Raw genomic sequence first — 19,742 nt, forward strand, 5'->3', positions numbered from 1 at the left:
GTGGTTTTCCTTGAATATCAGTCAAAAGTTCAGTGTGACACACAAGCACCAGACTTAATTGTCGGAAAACAACAGACATTTATTGCAGGTTTGAATTATCTCACTACAGGCACAAGCTAATAAAAATGTCGGCTACTTTTGCAGGACCTAAAACTCAACTCTGAAACTAAATAGTTTTATATACAGTATAAACTAGAGCATGAGTCTTATTTATGTCTTCAATGGCTTATTTACTCTTTTGTCTACTGTATAAGGTATTATAAGGTGACTATAGGGGTGTTATTTCATGTCTAGAAGGCTCTAATAATGTTAAAAACCCTAACTTAGACGGTTGAAAATAGGTTTTCAATGCTCAATTTTCTACCGCTTTTCCTCACAATGGTCGCGGGAAGTGCTGGAGCCTATCCCAGCTGTCTTCGGGAGAGAGGCGGGGTACACCCTAGACTGGTCGCCAGCCAATCACAGGGCACATATAGACAAACAACCATTCACACTCACATTCATACCTATGGACAATTTGGAGTCGCTAATTAACCTAGCATGTTTTTGGAATGTGGGAGGAAACCGGAGTACTCGGAGAAAACCCACATGCAAACTCCACACAGAGATGGCCAAGGGTGGAATCGAACTAGGGTCGCCTAGCTGTGTGGCCAACACATTAACAACTTGCATACCGTGCAGCCTTGGCTAAATATAGTATATGGCTAAATTTGTGTCAAAGTGAAAGTTATGCTTGAAAAATATGTAATGTTTTTTTAGTCGGGAACTGATATTTACCTGAAACTTACCTATGTTCTACTGCTGATTACCAGACTTCCCTCTCTCCGGCCACTCCGTCCAGCTCCTCCCAGCTGATCCTGAGGCGTTCCCAGGCCAGTTGGGAGACAGAGGCTGTGTTCGAAACCGCATACTAACTACTACATACTTCCATGCCCATACTATCCACACTACATACTGCATACCCAGTCCATCAGACAGTATGCAAAGCGTTTACACTACAGAGTACTACACGATAACCCACAATGCATTGCGTTCCTACACGAGCCGAAATCAACAAGCTGAAGCTGATTTCACTTTAGCTCTAAACTCTTTAAATACATCACTTTATTGAGAATTTTTTTTTTTAATAAGGCGAGAAAGTGGTCGTTTGATCCTGAGTGTGCCATTTATTTGTCCAAATACCAACTGTTTACAATTTTGTTCGGACGAATTCAGCAAAATTTAAGCTATTTCCGGTTATTTTCACAAAATAAAACACCCCCTTACATTTCTCATACAAAAAAACCATAGTGATGAATCACTGATTTTACTTTGAAAACAAGAAGCGAACCAACTCTCAATATATCCTGCTTGACACCGCCATTTGGTCCATCCTGCTGCTCAGTGTTCAGCCAACATTTTTTTTCGCGGTGACATCACGTCGCATTGCATCCTGGGTAGTAATTTAAGTGTGAGTAAGTAAGCTGATGATACATACTCAACATTTCTGGCGAATGCAGTATGCATCCGGGAATTTCTTGCATATTCAAAAATCGTATACTGCAAGTATAGATACAATGCATACTCAAAAATCTAGTATGAGTAGCCGTGTTGGGCACGTTACTTTAAAAAAGCAATTAGTTATAGTTACTTCTCAAAAACTTGTACCGATTATGCCATTGTATGGTCATATCACCTCGTACTTCGGTACGAGGTGCATTATTTAAAAAAAAAAACAAAAAAAAAAACCTTAAACTGTATTATGGAAAGCAGGAAGTGAACAAATGTAACAGTTACTGATTGTAAAAGTACCAGATGGAGGGGTAGGATTTAATAAGCTTTGCTTCTTCCTACTCCTTTTGGACATGTGGAACTGTGAACTGATTATGTGATGCATTCAATTGTAATCTGATGCATGTTCAAATGAAATTCAACCATTACCATTACCAAAAATGTAACTGAGTTACTGAGTTACTCCACTACAAAAGTAACTAGTTACCAGTAAAAGTAACTATTGCCCCCCCAACAGCAAAGAGGGGTACCATTACAGAGGTGTTTCTGTAGGTTTGAGTTGCTCACACAAAACCTGGACAAAGTTTTTTTTCGGGGACATAATGAACATTTGACCTTTGACATCAACGAGGTCAAAATAGTGTCTGTACTTCCATTTGGCAAACGCTGTTTGGACGTGCTCTAAACACCCGCCCACCCAAGCTCTCTGATTGGCTGAAGACGCAATTTTACTAAACCTTAGCCAATCATCGTTGCTTCAGTAACGTGCAGTAACATGGTGTCGAAAATGGTAACAACGTTATGCTGACAGTAAAAGTAATTAGTTAGATTACCCGTTACTGAAAAAAGTAACTGCGCTATTATGAGTAGTAGGTAAGTATGTGGTTTCGAACACAACAATAGTCTCTCCAACGTGTCCTGGATCTTCCCTGAGGTCTGCTAACGGTTGGACGCCCCTGAACACCTCCTCTGGGAGACGTCCTAACTCCGAAAATATTTATTCATAAATTTATTTAGAAATGAGCAATTCGACTCTGCAGAAATTCACTGATTATAGTTGGTTGTGGAACCAAATAACCAGGATAAATGAGGGTTTACTGTATAATGACATTACTGGACTGTAAGTCGCATCAGTCATTAAAATGTATAAAGGTATCTCTAAGCTAGACATAATTAAACAACAAAGTCCACATTTGTTAATCCACAAAAATAACATAAGTATAGTTGCACATTACTTACAGACATAGTCTCCAACAATAACAATAACAAAAATCGTCCGGCATGTGTGCTGAACTGTGTCACTAGCTCAACTCGGGTAATCCACTAGTCACATGACAACCACTCCAAAGTGTTTCCTCATCACTTGGAGTCAAAACATAGGACGCTACATAGGATGCATTTGAGGACATTTTGTAGGAGAGTGAGTGTTTACTATTGACATGTACTGTCAGCTTTACTGATACTGCTAATAGCATGTATCCATACTGATGTAACCTTCCTCTATCGATTCAACTACTGTATTTCTAACACCTCTTAACCTTCCTTCCTTCCTTCCCTTTGTCGCTTCCTTCTTTCCTTCCTTCCTTCCTTCCTTCCTTCCCTTTGTTGCTTCCTTCCTTCCCTTTGTCGCTTCCTTCCTTTGTCCCTTCCTTCCTTCCTTCCTTCCTTCCTTCTTTCCTTCCTTCCCTTTGTCGCTTCCTTCCTTCCTTCCCTTTGTCGCTTCCTTCCTTCCCTTTATCGCTTCCTTCTTTCCTTCCTTCCTTCCTTCCTTCCTTCCTTCCTTCCCTTTGTCGCTTCCTTCCTTCCTTCCCTTTGTCACTTCCTTCCTTCCCTTTGTCGCTTCCTTCCTTCCCTTTGTCGCTTCCTTCCTTCCTTCCCTTTGTCGCTTCCTTCCTTCCTTTTGTCCCTTCCTTCCTTCCTTTTGTCCCTTCCTTCCTTCCCTTTGTCGCTTCCTTCCTTCCTTCCTTCCCTTTGTCGCTTCCTTCCTTCCTTCCTTCCCTTTGTCCCTTCCTTCCTTCCTCCCTCCCTCCCTTCCTTCCTTCCCTCCCATTGTCGCTTCCTCCTTACACCCCTCCCTTTCATGGAAATCATCTCATCCCTCGCTTACCTGAATCTGTCCTCCTCCCGTCATCTCTCTTTGCTGCATCTTGTCCTATTTTGCCATCCCCTCCACCCCCCCGATCTATCCCCAGGTGTTAAAAGGTTTTCCAGAGTGTCTCCAGGCGGACATCTGTCTCCATCTGAACCGGACTTTGCTTCAGAACTGTAAGGCTTTTAAAGGCTCCACCAAGGGCTGCCTCAGGGCGTTGGCCATGAAGTTCAAGACCACCCACGCACCTCCGGGCGACACGCTAGTCCACGCCGGGGACGTCCTCACCGCACTCTACTTCATATCCAGAGGATCCATCGAGATACTGAGAGGAGATGTTGTGGTTGCCATATTAGGTAAATCTTCTTAAAAATCTTTCAACCCCCACTAAAAGGTACAGTAGATCCTTGCTATTTGAAGCTGTTACACTCTGAATAATTGAGACGCATCTCGTACCGCTATGTAAAACTTTCAAGCGAAGTAGTTTATTTATTCTAAACTTGTTACAAACGGAGTGGGGAAGAAGGACAAAGTAAGACGCCAAAAATGTACCACTTCCACACAGAATGGGAGAACATGCCATGGCTAACTCCAATCTAAACTAATTTCTCATTAGCCACGTATACATGGACCCAAATATTCCAATTCCATTCGGGTTATTTGCTCAAACGGAAAGAATGTAACCTTTGTATACACCTCATTCCGAAAGAAAAGTGCCAATCCGAATGAATATATAATCGGATTCACAGGGGTGGAATATTCCTTTCCCCAATCCGATTGAGGTATCTTGTACCCGCTCAATCGGAAAGTTGTCAGACTGCGTTCTTCTTCGCGGTGTTTTTCTTCTTCTGTTGTTTATTGGCGGTTGGCAAGCAGCTTTCGTGTGCATTAGCGCCATCTGTGGAACAGAATCTAAACCCTTCTATACGCCATTCACAAGTCCACTTTTATTAAAAAAGAAAATACATATCTATATAAAACAGGGGTCTCAAACTCAATTTACTTGGGGGCCACTGGAGCTCGGGTCTGGGTGAGACTGGGCCACATCAAAAAACCCCCAAAAAACGCATTCATTAAAAACAAAAAAAAATATTATTATTATAGACAAATTATTTTTTTCAGATTAAAATGAACAAATCATTATTAGAGCCCTGTAGACATGACAAAACACGACTATAGTCACATTTATACTCTTTTTATTTACAACATATTGCGCAACTGCAGGGTCTTGAGACACATGCTAACTCGCAAGCTAGAGAGCTAGCGACCTAAACGGTAGCCTTCAAGTTATTTCCTTTAAACTTAAATAGCCAAAAACTTACCACTTCCACACGGATAGGGAGGATAACTATTAACAGTTATTTAACCTTTAACATGAACATTAATCAAACGTAATAATTTTTTCTGGGTACATGATACCATACAGCATCCATATCAAACTTGCACGGGCCGCACTAACATTAAACTTTCATATCAAGGCGGGGGCCTCAAACTAGTGTCTTGCGGGCCACATTTGGCCTGCGGGCTGCGTGTTTGAGACCCCTGATATAAAACATGTGCCGAGATTAAAACGTGAATGAGTGATGGACCGAGGGACAACTGTATCTGTAAATGTTTTCTGCTTACCATTACCAGGAAAGAACGACATCTTTGGCGAGCCAATCAACTTGTATGCTCGACCGGGTAAATCCAATGCGGACGTGAGGGCTCTAACCTACTGCGACCTGCACAAGATATTTCGGGAAGACGTTCTGGAGGTGTTGGATATGTATCCTGAATTTGCAGACCACTTCTGGAACAACCTGGAAATTACCTTCAATCTCCGTGATGTGAGTTTTGTTAGCTAAACAGGAAAATAAACATCAGAGGTTAAAGAGTTGAATTTAACTCTGAATGTTCTTATTTTCCGATAATCGGAATATTTAACAAATGTTGACTACCCCGTTTCAGACCAACATGATCCCAGGCTCTCCCAGCAGTGATGAGTCCAAATGTGGGGGCTTCAACAAATTACGCAGACGCAAATTATCATTCCGGCGACGCACAGAGAAGGGTACTTCAGTATTTGTTGTAGCCAACAACATATTTTTCATAGTATCAGTCCTTTATCTGAATGTGTGGTTCCCTGAGCAGATGATGCAGATGCTGGTGAAATCAAAAAGACCCACAAGTCTGTAAATAGAAGAAGAGAGAGGGAAGCAATCCACAACCAAAAACGTCAGGAGGCACCTAAGAGACAGTATCGGAGTTCAGTGTCTTCGCACTCCAGTGGGGATGAGGTACGTATCGCAACGTCGACTTAGCGTAATAATAACAGCACAGTGGACTACGACTTGGTGGTCAAAGATGGGTTCCGCTAGTGGTGGGCAAAACTGTTCATTTCAGTGAACCGGTTCATTCTGTAAAAAGATCCGTTCATTTCAGTCAATTGGTCGTTAGCCTGTGATCTCCCTGTGCATAAACCTGGTCAGCCATGTCGAGTCAGTCCGTTCACTCATGTTCATGTTTGTTCCGACTCAACAACGCAACAACACGTGATAACGTACCTTGAAATCTGAAGTATTATGACAGCCCTCCGGATCCGAGCGTCTCAGCTCCCTGGTCCGGCGTTACGACCCCCCCACACTCAGTCCGACGCTGAGATTGTGCTGCACCCTCGTCCAACGCTGATACGATCGCGCTGCACTCCTTGTAATATAAAATTATAGTAGGAATAACAAAAAATATGAAGTTTTTAATTGTTATTACTATCTTGAGGTGCATTAAAAACAATAATAAAAAGTACAAAATGTCAGACAGTGCAAACACATATTAATCATACAAGAAATATTCAAATATTCAAAACAATATAAATGTAAAAAGCCCAAACCATATAGCTCCAAATATCAAGTATAGATATTATATTTTATTATATTTAATTTTAAATGTTTAATATTAAATAAATAATAAATACATTTTATATTCAATGTTAAATGCAATTAAATGCTTGTGCAATAGAAAAAGAAAATACTCAACTTCAGTGCAAACAAATTAAAATATAAAGAAAATAACAATAATAAAAAGTACAAAATGTCAGACAGTGCAAATGCGTATTGAACATACAAAAAATATTGAAATAAACAATATAAATGTAAAAAGCCCAAACCATATAGCCCTAAATATCAAGTATAGATATTATATTAAATTTTTAATGTTTTATATTAAATAAATAATAAATACATTTTATATTAAACATTAAATGTGCTTTGTGCATTAGAAAAAGAAAATAACTTCAGTGCTAACAAATATTTAAAATATTAAAAAAATATTTAGATAAATGTGCATTGAAAAACAATGAAAAACAAATATGAGATATAATTAGTCCCGTCCTGCAAAAGGAACGGTGAACTGACTCTCCGTCAGTTTGCAACGGACTGAACAGGTATTTTAGGGTTGGTGACCTCGTTCATTCCGTTCACAAAAAAGAACTAGTTCTTTTGATCGGGTTCGTTCATGACCGACACACCACTGGGTTCCACTGCATAATATAAACACTCATTGCATTTATCTGCTCTCGTAGGGAGAGGAATCCATAGTAACTGGCCTTACTCCTTCATCTGCAATGTTGGGGAACCCTCATGGGCAAGGAACACCCAAAACCTTATCTGAGACCACGGACGTGGATGGAGAACACAAGACCGGCAACACCTGCAATGCATTGTCAGGTAACACTTTTTGGAAAACATTTTTTATAACGCCCATTCCACTGATCCTTGATTACTAAAATGGCTTTCTCGAGGTCACTGGTCTGCCACTTGCTAATTCCTGCAAATAATTCAAAATTCCTCTATTTTTATGTCCTACTTGTCCAGGTGCACTCTCAGGTGTGTCCAATATCTTCAGTTTCTGGGGGGAGAGTCGAGGGGGCGGTCAGTACCAGGAGGTTCCCAGCTGCAGCCTAGCCTCTCCTCCACCCCTCAGCACACCTTTGCATAGCTTGAGCCGCCAGCAACGCAACCAGCTGGACACACGCCTGGACCTGTTGCAGAAACAACTCAATAGGTATACACAGCTGTGGATGTGTTACTTCAGTTTGGGGATTTGTGGGACGGTTTGGGTCGGACCCCGGATGCAGTGATAGGGGCACGGGTCTTTTAATAAAAACCCATAAAAGACAAAGAATAGATAATAATGGAAAAGCGCAAAGCACGGTATGTAAAACTAAGTACAATGAACAACTCAGTCGACCAACCTATCAAGTCTTGGTCCATCATGATTTTATTGATGGTCAACCGCATTGGTCGACGTAGAATTTGAGATCCATAGACAGCATTTCTATGAAAAATTGGTGTGTTTAGTAATATTTTGTATTGTTAAACATCATCCATGCAAGAAAGAAAAGAACTGCCACTTACCTCCAAACCTTTGGCATAAGACCAAAGGTCCTTCCTAGGTAGACTTTCAACCTCTTTTGGTCAACTTGGCAAAATTTTGCAAAAATCGGGAAAAATTTAACAAACTACCATAAAAAAATCCTTTAATCGTCCGTTCTCCTTATGTCACAATGCAAGCAATGCCTGATTTCGGTTAAGTCAAAAAGGCTTATGTCAACATGAGTCAGCCAAACTAGGGATCGACCGATATGGATTTTTTCGGGCCGATACCGATTTTTTTTCCCACCACCCTTAGCCGATGGCCGATTTTGCTTGGACTGATATTGCTTTTGCTCCCTCAGTTTACATGAAAAAAATACGATAAGATAAGCCTTTATTTGCCCCTCAGTGGCGAAATTTGCATTGCACAGCAGCAAGAGTACAGAATCAGTTAAGCAGTACAAAATACACAATATAAACAACCCAAGTATTAACAAATCAACAATTTTACCCAGTGTTATATACAAATACAGTTTGTAGATAATATGAAATATGAGATGAAATATATGACCATTCTATACACTATGAGATCTTGCTAGTGAATTAATATGAGGCATTGTAGAAATACTTCACTTACGTATAGAAGGGTTTAGATTCTGTTCCACAGATGGCGCTAATGCACACGAAAGCTGCTTGCCAACCGCCAATAAACAACAGAAGAAGAAACATTTTCCGATTGAGCGGATACAAGATACCTCAATCGGATTGGGGAAAGGAATATTCCACCCCGTGAATTCGATTATATATTCATTCGGATTGGCACTTTTCTTTCGGAATGAGGTGTATACAAAGGTTACATTCTTTCCGTTTGAGCAAATAACCCGAATGGAATTGGAATATTTGGGTCCATGTATACGTGGCTATTGTTGTTGTTATGGGAATTGTTGTCGCTGCTGTTTTTGTCTCTCTCTTTCTACTGTTCTCAACAATACCTAATACTGAGCATCCCATCTATGCAGATTGGAGAGTCGCATGTCAGCAGATATTGGAACGATCATGCAGCTGCTGCAAAGACAGATGGCCCTGGTCCCACCTGCCTATAGTGCTGTATCATCACCACCTCAGGTAGAAACACACACGTACACGTGATGCACAAGTATCATGGGCCCAAGTCTGGAAGAAGTAATTGGCTCATTGGCTCAAGACATGCCCAAGCGAGTCACACTCTCCGTTTAAATGTTGTCAAATAATAGGTTGTCCCCTTTACAGGCCTCCCCGTCCACTGGTCCAGATCCTGGAGAGAAACTAGTTCCGCTGGAGACAAACACCCTGGCCTCCCTATCACAGGTAAAACACACATTCTACATGTTTGCTGCTATTGACTGTTTAATTTGGTGTTGGTGTATTAGGTAATATAGTAATGCAGGCAATTACCCTGCAGTTGACTGGTCACCAGTCCAGCGTGAAGCCTGCATTTCGACCTAAATCTGTGGAAATATGGGCTAATAACTATAAAAGCAATCTTCACTCGCTAAATGTACTGCAAAAAAGGTCAGTAAGGATAATTCATAATGCCGCCTACAGAGAACATACTAACTCCTTATTTCTAAAATCACAAATATTTCAACTTGCTGATATAGTTCATCTTCAAACAACTAAAATAATGCATTAAAAAATAAAATAAAATAAAATAAAATAAAATAAAATAAAATAAAATAAAATAAAATAAAATAAAATAAAATAAAATAAAATAAAATAAAATAAAATAAAATAAAATAAAATAAAATAAAATAAAAATAATGCATAAGGCTAAAAATAACCAATTAGCTAAAAATGTCATCCAATACTTCTCTACAAGAGAGGAGAAATATGATCTCAGGGAAGAAGTACATTTGAAACACTTTGTATCACTATATTGACAGTTACTATGGTACCCATTATGTCATTGTATGGTCATATCACCACGTACTTCGGTACGTGACAAAAATAATAATAAGTAAATACAAATATTTAAAAATATAAAACAATAAAAATAATGACAATTTATAAAGTAAAGTAAAAAAAAAACTATTAAAAAGTAATTATATTAGGAAAGCAGGAAGTGAACAAATTTAAATTTTTAAATATTAAATAAATAAATAAATAAATAAATAAATACAAATAACTCAAATTATATTAGGAAAGCAGGAAGTGAACAAATGTAACAGTTACTGATTGTAAAAGTACCAGATGGAGGGGTAGGATTTAATAAGCTTTGCTTCTTCCTACTCCTTTTGGACATGTGGAACTGTGAACTGATTATGTGATGCATTCAATTGTAATCTGATGCATGTTCAAATGAAATAAAACCATTACCATTACCATAAATCAGTCCATGACCCAAACATGAGAAGTGGTAGAATATGAATGAGTGAACAAATGCATCCATTCGGTCTTACTGACGTTTTGCTCTCTTTACCCGCAGATCTTGGATTCTCAGGATTTTGAAGAATTTCCAGCCAAGTCACTTGAATCTCTAGAGCCACAGGACTCACCTTTGATAAACACCAACCAGAACCAGATCTCTTCATCTGGACTGGACAGTTTAGGACAACATTTGGAGCTTGACCTTGGACTAGGAACTGGGGGTTCCGCCTTTTCAGGACCAGCAGTAGGTTTAGATTTAGATAATAGTCTAGGATTGGGTTCACATTCTGGAACGGGCCCGAGCTTTACAACAGGGTTGGGATTCAGTTCAAGGTTGTGTACCGGGACTATGGTTGAGCAAACAGATGGAGCAAGGCTATCTTCCCAGGAGTCTGCGACCCAAAGGAGGCTGTCTCTTCAGGAGTCACAAACACCTCTGGACTCACGGACACCACAGAGACACAGCTCTGACCCAGGAGGGAGCTAAGAAAGCAGTGATGAACAGAAAACGGGAAGGATCTATGGCCGGAGGGAATGAAGGAGATGTTGTATCCTACTGGAGCCTCTATCACCAACGACTTTCACTCCATCCTTGTACCCTTAATCGCAAGGATCGATCTGTAAACCTTTGGGTAAAGTAGGTTTTCATGCCTGTCATTTTCCCCTTTTCCGTGATTCTTCCCTTTTTTTAGAGCTTTCAGAACTCTCCAACAGTAAAACCTTTAATCAACAACCCAAACGGAGCAAAGAGGAGCTCGGACACTCAACTCAAACGGAGCTTGAGGGTGACATCATTACACTCTCAAATGACTGCAATCCTATCGGAGTATCTCTACCTTAGGAGTATCCCTTTACTGCTGAATCCAGTCTTGGATGACTTATTGACGACAGGCAAAGAAAGACAAAAAGCAGCAGACAGAATACTAATGAAATGAAACAAGTAGCCATCATGTCTTGCACTGAAAACAATTATTCTACTTTGTGTCAGTGGCGCTTCCGAAAACTCACTAAACGGTTGGTAAAAATGTAGTGTTAGCTGGCCTAACAGGAAACCCGCTGTCCCTTTTCTGTCATCGGTTCCTAGCCCCTTGATGTCCCCCGCGCCAAGAGGTGGAGATGATGCCCCGAAACCCCTGCGCTTCCCCGAGAGCACACTTGGTGTGCACTTCAGGGGCGGGAACTGGAGGGTTAAAAAAAAGCCATGCATTTTCTTGACGAACATATCAGCTGCCCTACCAGAACAATTGTGGACACCGACACACAAGCCTAGGCGGCGTCACAGGACACCTGGCGAAACAAAAATATGTAAACAAACATGGGATCCCAGTTTTTTTTTAACTCGGTAGGCTTTGAGTTTGTTGAGTTCATTGTCGAATTTGCTACCTCAGATTTCACTGGTCCATTGTTTTTGTTTTTCACCTTAGCACCCAGAATGCTTTATCTTGTACATAGCAGTCATCATATACGTAAATATACACGTTTACGACAAGAAGAATGCGCCATTAATCTATATACAGTACTTATATGCACTGGCAAGAAGACGTGAGTGAGTGCGCTTTAATTTGATTAACATTATGTTATTTTATGTGTGTGTTTGTATTCTCGTTGTTGGTTTTTAGTTTGCAGAGCATGGCTCGGTACGTCTGCTTTGCCGCCTGTGGTCACTGGACAAATACGTTTTCTGGTTTTAGAGGCAGTTTTTGTGTGTGTGTGTGTGTAGATCAAGACAGCACATGTAAAATCCCTTTAACGGGAAGTTCCAATTTGAGGCTACCCAAGACTTTTCACTACAACTCTATAATGTCCCAGAATTAGCAGTTTTACCACACATGCATGGTTTTGTTGCCTTAAAAATGCTAACATATGCTGGTAGGCCGATGCTTTGATACACAGGGTGAACACAAAGCCGCTAATGTGGAATGCAAATGTGGAAGTTTAAATTAGCTTAAATTCAGCACTGACTATGAGTGTAATGGTACACCAAGATCAGTTCAGTTGAGTACTTACATTGGTTTAAAAGTCAAGGTTCAGTTTAATTCAGTACCTTCGGGGGAACAAAACCGCAGCTTTGTTGACACAAAAATCGAAAAAAATAAATACTGCTACAAGTACAGTATTTAAAAATTCAGTGTCAGTGCTGCCGTCATAAAAACATACCAAAATACATTAAATTAAATTTTAATTTTTTTTTTACAGTATTCAAAAAGTGGTATAGTACATTAGTGATTAATCGGCAATATAACTAAATAATTATTTTTTTCATCCACACCCTTCCACAATTTTCCTCCAATGGTTTGTCTTCCCAAAATGTTGTGCATGAAGTAATGAGCCTCGAGTGCAATAGTCCTTTAAAGTAATTTGTAGCAGCCCAAACACTTCCTTCCATTCGCGTTTTAGCACTTTATATTTTAATCAGTGCAAATGTTTTTTAAAGACTCAGGAATGTGTCCTTTGGTTCATTTTTCTTTGTCTTACCAACTCAACCGATTCATGAAAATAAGAGTCAACAAACTGGTGTAATTCCCCTTTAATTTGCTACTTGCTGGTCGAAGCTGTTATTTATTGATTTGGTTGTTTTATTGTTGTTTCTCAATGGATTATTGAATTGCTTTTGTTTTCAATGTGTAATCCCGTTTCTGTTTTTATGTTTGTATGATTCATCAAGCTCAGGGGTGTCCAAATTACAGCCTGAAAATATATTTTTTAATGAGCCCACTGTATAAAAAAGCCCTCAGAGTGCAGACATCCGCCAAGCACCATAGTCCCCTCCCCCCATATTGAGATTTACACCATAAATATTAGTCCTGCATTTATTGATATTACTTGACCATGAAAATATACCATGGAGGGTCTTAAATGGCTTAGAAAATGCTAGCATGCTAACATCTAGCATGATAGTGGCAAGTGTTTGTATAAGTGCCTACCTACGAAAATGCTAAAAAAGTTAGTATAATTATGTTAGCATGCTAACATTACTATGCTAACACCTAGCATGACAGTGGTAAGTGTCTGCTCAAGTTTATAGTTATGTAAATCACAAAAAAATGCTAGTATGCTCATGTTAGCATGGTGTCTACCTGTGGAAATTGCTAAACAGGCTACTATGCTAATGCCAGCTTATTAACAATGTTAACATGTTAATGTTACAATGTTATAAGTGTCTACTCATAAAAATGTCAAAAAATGCTACTATGCTAATTTTAACATGCTAACACCTAGCATGGTAGTGGTAAGTGTTTATACATGTGTCTATTCATGAAAATAGCAAAAAAATGCAAGCACACTAGAGATGCTAACATTAGCATGCTAACATCTACCATAATAGCGCAATGTATCGTGAAGGCTAAATGTCCCGAACAAGTGCTCCGACCAGTACCAGGTTTTTTTTTTGTTTTGGTTTTTTTGTGGAGTTATATGTACAAATAAAAAATTTAGCAATTTTAAAGAATCCTTTAAAAAAATATTCCTGGATCCCGACGGTGATCTGGATCGCTTCCAATATTTAATCAGTTCTTCCATATCCCAATTCTGAAAATTCCTGAAAACGTAATCCAAATACATTGAAATATTTGGACACCCCTGACGTAGCTGATGCTCATGCAACACTCTCAAAGTCAATATTTATAGATTATGTTTTTGATGAGAAGCATTATTAATGTGGAGATCAACTTGAACTGCTGAAAATGATACTTTATTCTAATCACGTCTTCATTCGTGTCAGTTCAAGTCTTGCTTTCTACAAATGCACTTTAGTAGAGAACCAAAGCGCTGAAACTCAACTACTTGTATATTTTCATCTCATGTGTAATTCAAAACTTCGGAAGAAATTAGAAATTCAAGTCTTGACCAGTGGCGTAGTTTGGGTTGCTAATCTGACATTAAAATTTTAAGGTTTTAGCCCAATAGCAATGTTTTCCTAGCTTTTTTATATTCACTCGTGTAAGAAGTATTGTACAAACCGTGAAATTGTAATATTATAATTTATGATTGTTAAACGGATTTAAAATGGGCATTAATATGGAAAAATAAGCTTTTGGAAATAAGCTAGCTTACCCGATACACAGCCATTTTGGAGAAGCCATTTACTGAGATTAATGTCACATTTCAACCACAAAACTGGTTTGGAGCTTGTTTTAGATTAATTAATTAAAGAAACAAGTGTAACATTTGTCAGCCTATAAAAGCATTAGAATTGTTAACTGGCTTATGGCAAAACTACACTTTAGGGCATTAGCTAGCTTACCTGGCACACGGCTATTTTAGGGAAGTCATTTCCAGTGACAATAATGACAACCCTTAAAACTGGTTTGTAGTTTGTTTAAGATTAATTTATTGAAGAATTGTAGTAATACAAATGTAATAAAAACATTTGTCAACCTACAAGAGTATTAGAATGATTAAATTACTTAAAAATGAACTTTAATGGCACAAAATGAGCTTTTGGAAATTAGCTAGCTGACCCGACATGCGGCCATTTTGGGGAAGTCATTTCCAGTGACAACATGACAACCCCTAAAACTGGTTTGTAGTTTGTTTTAGATGAATTTATTGAATAATTCTAGTAATACAAATTTAATTAAAACATTTGTCAACCTATAAGAGTATTAGAATGATTCAATTACTTAAAAATGAACTTTAATGGCACAAAATTTGCTTTTAAAAATTAGCTAGCTTACCCGACATGCAGCCATTTTGGGTAAGTCATTTCCAGTGACAACATGACAACCCCTTAAACTGGTTTGTAGTTTGTTTTAGATGAATTTATTGAAGAATTGTAGTAATACAAATATTATTGAAACATTTGTCGACCCAAAAAAGCATTAGAATGATTCAGTTACTTTAAAATGAACTTTAAAAGCGAAAATGAACTTTTGGAAATTAGCTAGGTTAACTGACATGGGGCTATTTTGGGGAGGTCATTTCCAGTGACAACATGACGACCCCTAAAACTGGTTTACAGTTTGTTTTAGATTAATTTATTGAAGAATTCTAGCAATACAAATTTAATTAAAACATGTGTCAACCTATAAGAGCATTAGAATGATTCAATTACTTTAAAATGAACTTTAAAAGCGAAAATAAGCTTTTGGAAATTCGCTAGCTTACCTGACACACGGCCATTTTGGGGAAGTCATTTCCTGGAATAATTACATAACTGTCACAGGACAACTGCTAACAATGTATTTTGTTTTATATGAATTAATTCAATAAATGTAGTACTGTAATACAAATTCAATTGTAAAAGTTGTACTTAAATTGCTGTAAAATGACCTTCCATGGCAAAAAATAAGCTTTTAGAAGTGAGCTAGCTTACCTTACACGGCCATTTTGGGGAAAGCATAGCCTGGATGGTCACATGACATCCACTCCAAAATGTCTCCAAGACATCACTTCGGGTTTTAATGAGATTAAGTTAAACCCCAAGCTGTATAGAACATATTTTAGCACATTTAAAAGTGTTTTTTGAGTTAAATGTGTGCCTTAATTCATGTCAACTACAGACTACGCCATCGGTCTTGATGATTTTTACATCGAGGTGAAAATATATTTAATCAGTACGTCTGTAAAATGATTACAAAGATCAAATCGGTTCTAGGAAGAAGTGCTTGTTGCGTTTGATTCATTTTCTCATCAGCTTGTGTGGAAAAGTGAACATTCTAATAAGACAACGCGACACTAACCAAAAGTAGTTCCTCTTATTTATGTATATGATGCCTTCCCCACATAAAATACTGAGAATCATTTATTTATAAGTATGTGTTGTGTGTCTGACAGGTCCCAACATTAAACAGCCAGTACAGCTAATGTTTTTATTTTTATTTTTTTACAAGTTAGTGCGGGTGTTCTTCAACGTTGGGCTCTCCTTGCCATGTCATGTACTGTAGCGAGTGTTTATTTGTGTACAACACGTCACCTAGTGGCCTGAACTGTAAACTTCACATTCAGAACTATGACCTCAAATCTAGAATGTGGTTGTTCTCTTCTTCTATAAGACCTTGTATGTGTAGGTAGACCTCCTTTGTGTACAAGTCAATGCTAGAGAATTCAGTTATGTAATGCATACTGCATACTATACCACTAGAGGGCGCCCTAATTGGGAACGGGGACTATAATTAAGCCTGGATTATGTTTCTGTACTCAGTACTAGGACTGGGCAATACTGCGAATTTGGCTTTTAATCCAATCCAAAGTAAGTGCAGCACTAGTATCACTGATATCAATACTGATACCAATTACATTTAAAAAATAACAATAATAGAATTAGTAGCCATTTTTCTACTGCTAGCAATTTAAGACAATTTTGAAGGCACACAAAATATTGTGTTCTATGGCTACATAAACATGGAACCTACCAAAAGAAAGATTATATTCCCGTCTTTTATCAGAAAAGTAATTTAGTTTCTACCCTTTTCCGTTCTTTAGTAATCAGCAGTAGAACACAGGTAAGTTTCAGGAAAATATGAGTTCCCGACTAAAAAAGGAATGACACATTTTGGGGGGATTTTGTGACAGCTCAAATATCTAAACATAAACAACAAATGGTTGTATTTGGGGATGTCTGATAATTATCGGTACCGATACTTATCGGTATCGGCATAAAATGCAATATTTCCGATATTGGTATCCAAATTTTTCCCGATTATGATAGCCCATATTTAAAAAAAAATGCTGTATACAACACATATATGTTCATTCCACTACAGGAGATATGTAATGTTACAGATATCGGTATCGGCCGATAGATAGTGGAAATTGAGAGTTGGATAATATCAGCATATGTTTTTTTTGGCAAAAAAAAAAAAACAATATCGGACATCCCTAGTTGGATTATATGAAAAAAATCTATGCGTTTTAGGGATGTCTGATAATTATCGGTACCGATACTTATCCGTATCGGCATAAAATGCAATATTGGTTGATATTGGTATCGGACTTTTTCCCCAATTATGAAAACAGATATTAAAAAATGCTGTATACAACACATATATGTTCATTCCACTACAGGAAATATGTCATGTTACACATATCGGTATCGGCTGATATCGGTATCCGAAATTGAAAGTTGGATAATATTGGCATATTGTTTTTTTTGGCAAAAAAATACAATATCGGACATCCCTAGTTGGATTATATGAAAAAATATATACATGTTTTTAACACTCTAAAAAAACAAACCAACACTATGGCATCACTCACTCACGGTGCAACCAACAATAAACAGGCAACTTTGTAAGACATGAAACACAAAATGTTTATGTACTCGGGTATGGAATACACATGACAATACATGCAAAAAACACTACTATTTTATTGAAATGTATAACCCGCAAGGCATGCTTGGTAACTTCCCGTTGGGTGAGTGTGTAGGGGGGTTTCCAGCATGTCATGCGGGTTATAAATTAGGATCAAATGGTATTATTTTGCATGTATATCAGTGTGTAAACGTCAATACCCATATAATCTGTGTGGTAGCGTTAGCTAGTACCGATCCGATACTGATACTACCCTCGATACTATCAATATTTGGATCAATCCACCCACAGCTAGCATAAACCAGGCTTAATTATTGCAGGATTTGAGGAGATTTATACAGACAAACACAAAGGATACAAATACACACGCTTTAAACGCTCGCACTCTTCCAGACACTCCCTTGCTAGTTCTTCCATACTTTTTTTCAGCTTTCTATAGGAGTTCCAAGTATTTGTAGATATTTTAAGCACTTGGGGTTTACACAATACTGGCTCTACTCCATCACTGTTTTGTGTGTACATACCAACTTGTACTACTTGTAAAGGTATCGAACTTTGGCACTCGTATAGCCAGCACTATGCAGAAACTGAAACATTTCTTTGGCATGCTTTGAAATGCAGAATACTATAGAGGAAAAATATACTACGTGAATTAAAGTTTGCCCTTCATTTCTTATGAGAAAAGTTGCCCTATTGAGGAAAATAAAATGGCGGACGAGGACGTGAGGGATGACGAAGCTAGACTTTTAATATTGTGCACATTTTTACTTGCATGCTGCACTGAAAATCCTGCAGAAGTGAAACGACTTGATGTGCAAAACAGCCGACTTTTGCTGTATGCTTGCAAACTGTGTGTAGAGTGGAATATGGAAATCTTCCCACTTATGGGGGGAGTCATATTTATATATACATATTTACATCACACCTCCGGAGCATGGAAGAAAGGGGATACGGACTAGCTGCAAATATAGTGATATTAGATGAGACGATGTTATTGTTTATTTGGATGCAAAGCACCGTAATGCACTCATGTTCAACTCTACCCCGAATACTGTATTTTGGCAGCCATTTTAGCTATTACAAAACAAGGGGATGTGTCTCAAATGGTCAGTATATAACAACAATGTGTACTTACAGTAGTTCCTGGGTGTCCAAAAGCTTCTTTTTCTTCTGTTTATTATTTTTCAACCACTATTTTTCAAATTACGGCATTATTGTGTCCCAGTAATCGATTTATTTACAATTCCAAATATTTAAACGCTTGTCCACAACAGGTGTGGTTGTTCACGCTCAGGAAAAACACTGCCCCCTAGCATCTTGGTGGAGAATTGCAAGTCACGTGCTTTCTATTAGTACCTGATTACATGCAGTGATTTTCACAGTACTTAAAACACTTACATTAGTGTAAGTGCGGAAGTGCACCAGTTGAGACACAGCCCTGCTTTTTACACACAGCTGAGGGATTCAAACCTTAAAAATGTGATTTGTGTATTCCCGTGCATTTGCAGTATAATATTTCAATTAAAAACAAAAAAAAAAAACACGTTTGGAAAATGTATACTAATGTATATTTAATAGTAGTCCCTAGAATACAGAAGCAATTCTAATGAAGAACTCCCTAATGGGGAAATGCAAAGATCATTATTCTTAATTCATATCATATTTTTTTGAAAGACTTGTGCGGGTGGGGGTGGGGGGGGGGGGGTGATGGTGCAGCTCCAGGTTCTGATTGTGTGATAGCATTATCAATGGTTGAACTTTATACAATTTCAGAAAAATATTTATTTCAATAAACATCTTTGAAAACAAAGGCTGGTATGATCCTTGATAATTTATCATGTTACTAATATATATTCATATATGTGTATGTATATATGAAAAATCGACAAAAGTAATATAAGCGCAACATCCGGGCACTGACAGGCAGTGCATGATGCTGTACTTCTAAGTGTGAACGCACTTATGCACTCGAAAGATAAGTGCGGAAGTGCGCTAGGTTAGATATGCAGTAGTTACTGTCCTTATTGGCCTCTACTGAGCCTTTCCATTTTTGCCACAAGGTGTCGCTATAATTCTACATGTCATATGAGACGTGGACGAAAGCTTCATTTTTTTCTCCCCTCGCCTTCTTTAGTTTAAGCTTCTTAGAGG

The 19,742-nt window shown here is 38.2% G+C and overlaps 1 protein-coding gene and 1 long non-coding RNA gene across 4 annotated transcripts in view; one reads left to right on the forward strand and one right to left on the reverse strand.

Annotated features, from left to right (window-relative positions):
• The window catches only part of kcnh2b (potassium voltage-gated channel, subfamily H (eag-related), member 2b), a 274,228-nt gene extending 261,764 nt beyond the window's left edge, over positions 1 to 12,464 (forward strand). For all 3 annotated transcript variants that reach the window (XM_058059603.1, XM_058059604.1, XM_058059605.1), the window contains 9 exons: positions 3,684 to 3,936; positions 5,216 to 5,409; positions 5,531 to 5,633; positions 5,714 to 5,859; positions 7,140 to 7,284; positions 7,432 to 7,621; positions 8,952 to 9,057; positions 9,202 to 9,279; positions 10,397 to 12,464. In XM_058059603.1, the coding sequence (XP_057915586.1) occupies positions 3,684 to 3,936; positions 5,216 to 5,409; positions 5,531 to 5,633; positions 5,714 to 5,859; positions 7,140 to 7,284; positions 7,432 to 7,621; positions 8,952 to 9,057; positions 9,202 to 9,279; positions 10,397 to 10,825 (1,644 nt within the window). In that variant the 3' untranslated portion in view covers positions 10,826 to 12,464. The remainder of the gene's footprint in view (positions 1 to 3,683; positions 3,937 to 5,215; positions 5,410 to 5,530; positions 5,634 to 5,713; positions 5,860 to 7,139; positions 7,285 to 7,431; positions 7,622 to 8,951; positions 9,058 to 9,201; positions 9,280 to 10,396) is intronic.
• LOC131108568 (uncharacterized) lies at positions 4,778 to 19,121 on the reverse strand. The gene is made up of 3 exons (XR_009120487.1): positions 18,727 to 19,121; positions 7,424 to 7,598; positions 4,778 to 6,268 (listed from the first exon to the last, which is right to left on the reverse strand). It is a non-coding gene; the product is annotated as an uncharacterized LOC131108568 (long non-coding RNA).
• Positions 19,122 to 19,742: the final 621 nt, after the last annotated feature.

Source organism: Doryrhamphus excisus, chromosome 21 (assembly GCF_030265055.1).
Source record: "Doryrhamphus excisus isolate RoL2022-K1 chromosome 21, RoL_Dexc_1.0, whole genome shotgun sequence".
NCBI classification, from domain to species: domain Eukaryota; kingdom Metazoa; phylum Chordata; class Actinopteri; order Syngnathiformes; family Syngnathidae; genus Doryrhamphus; species Doryrhamphus excisus.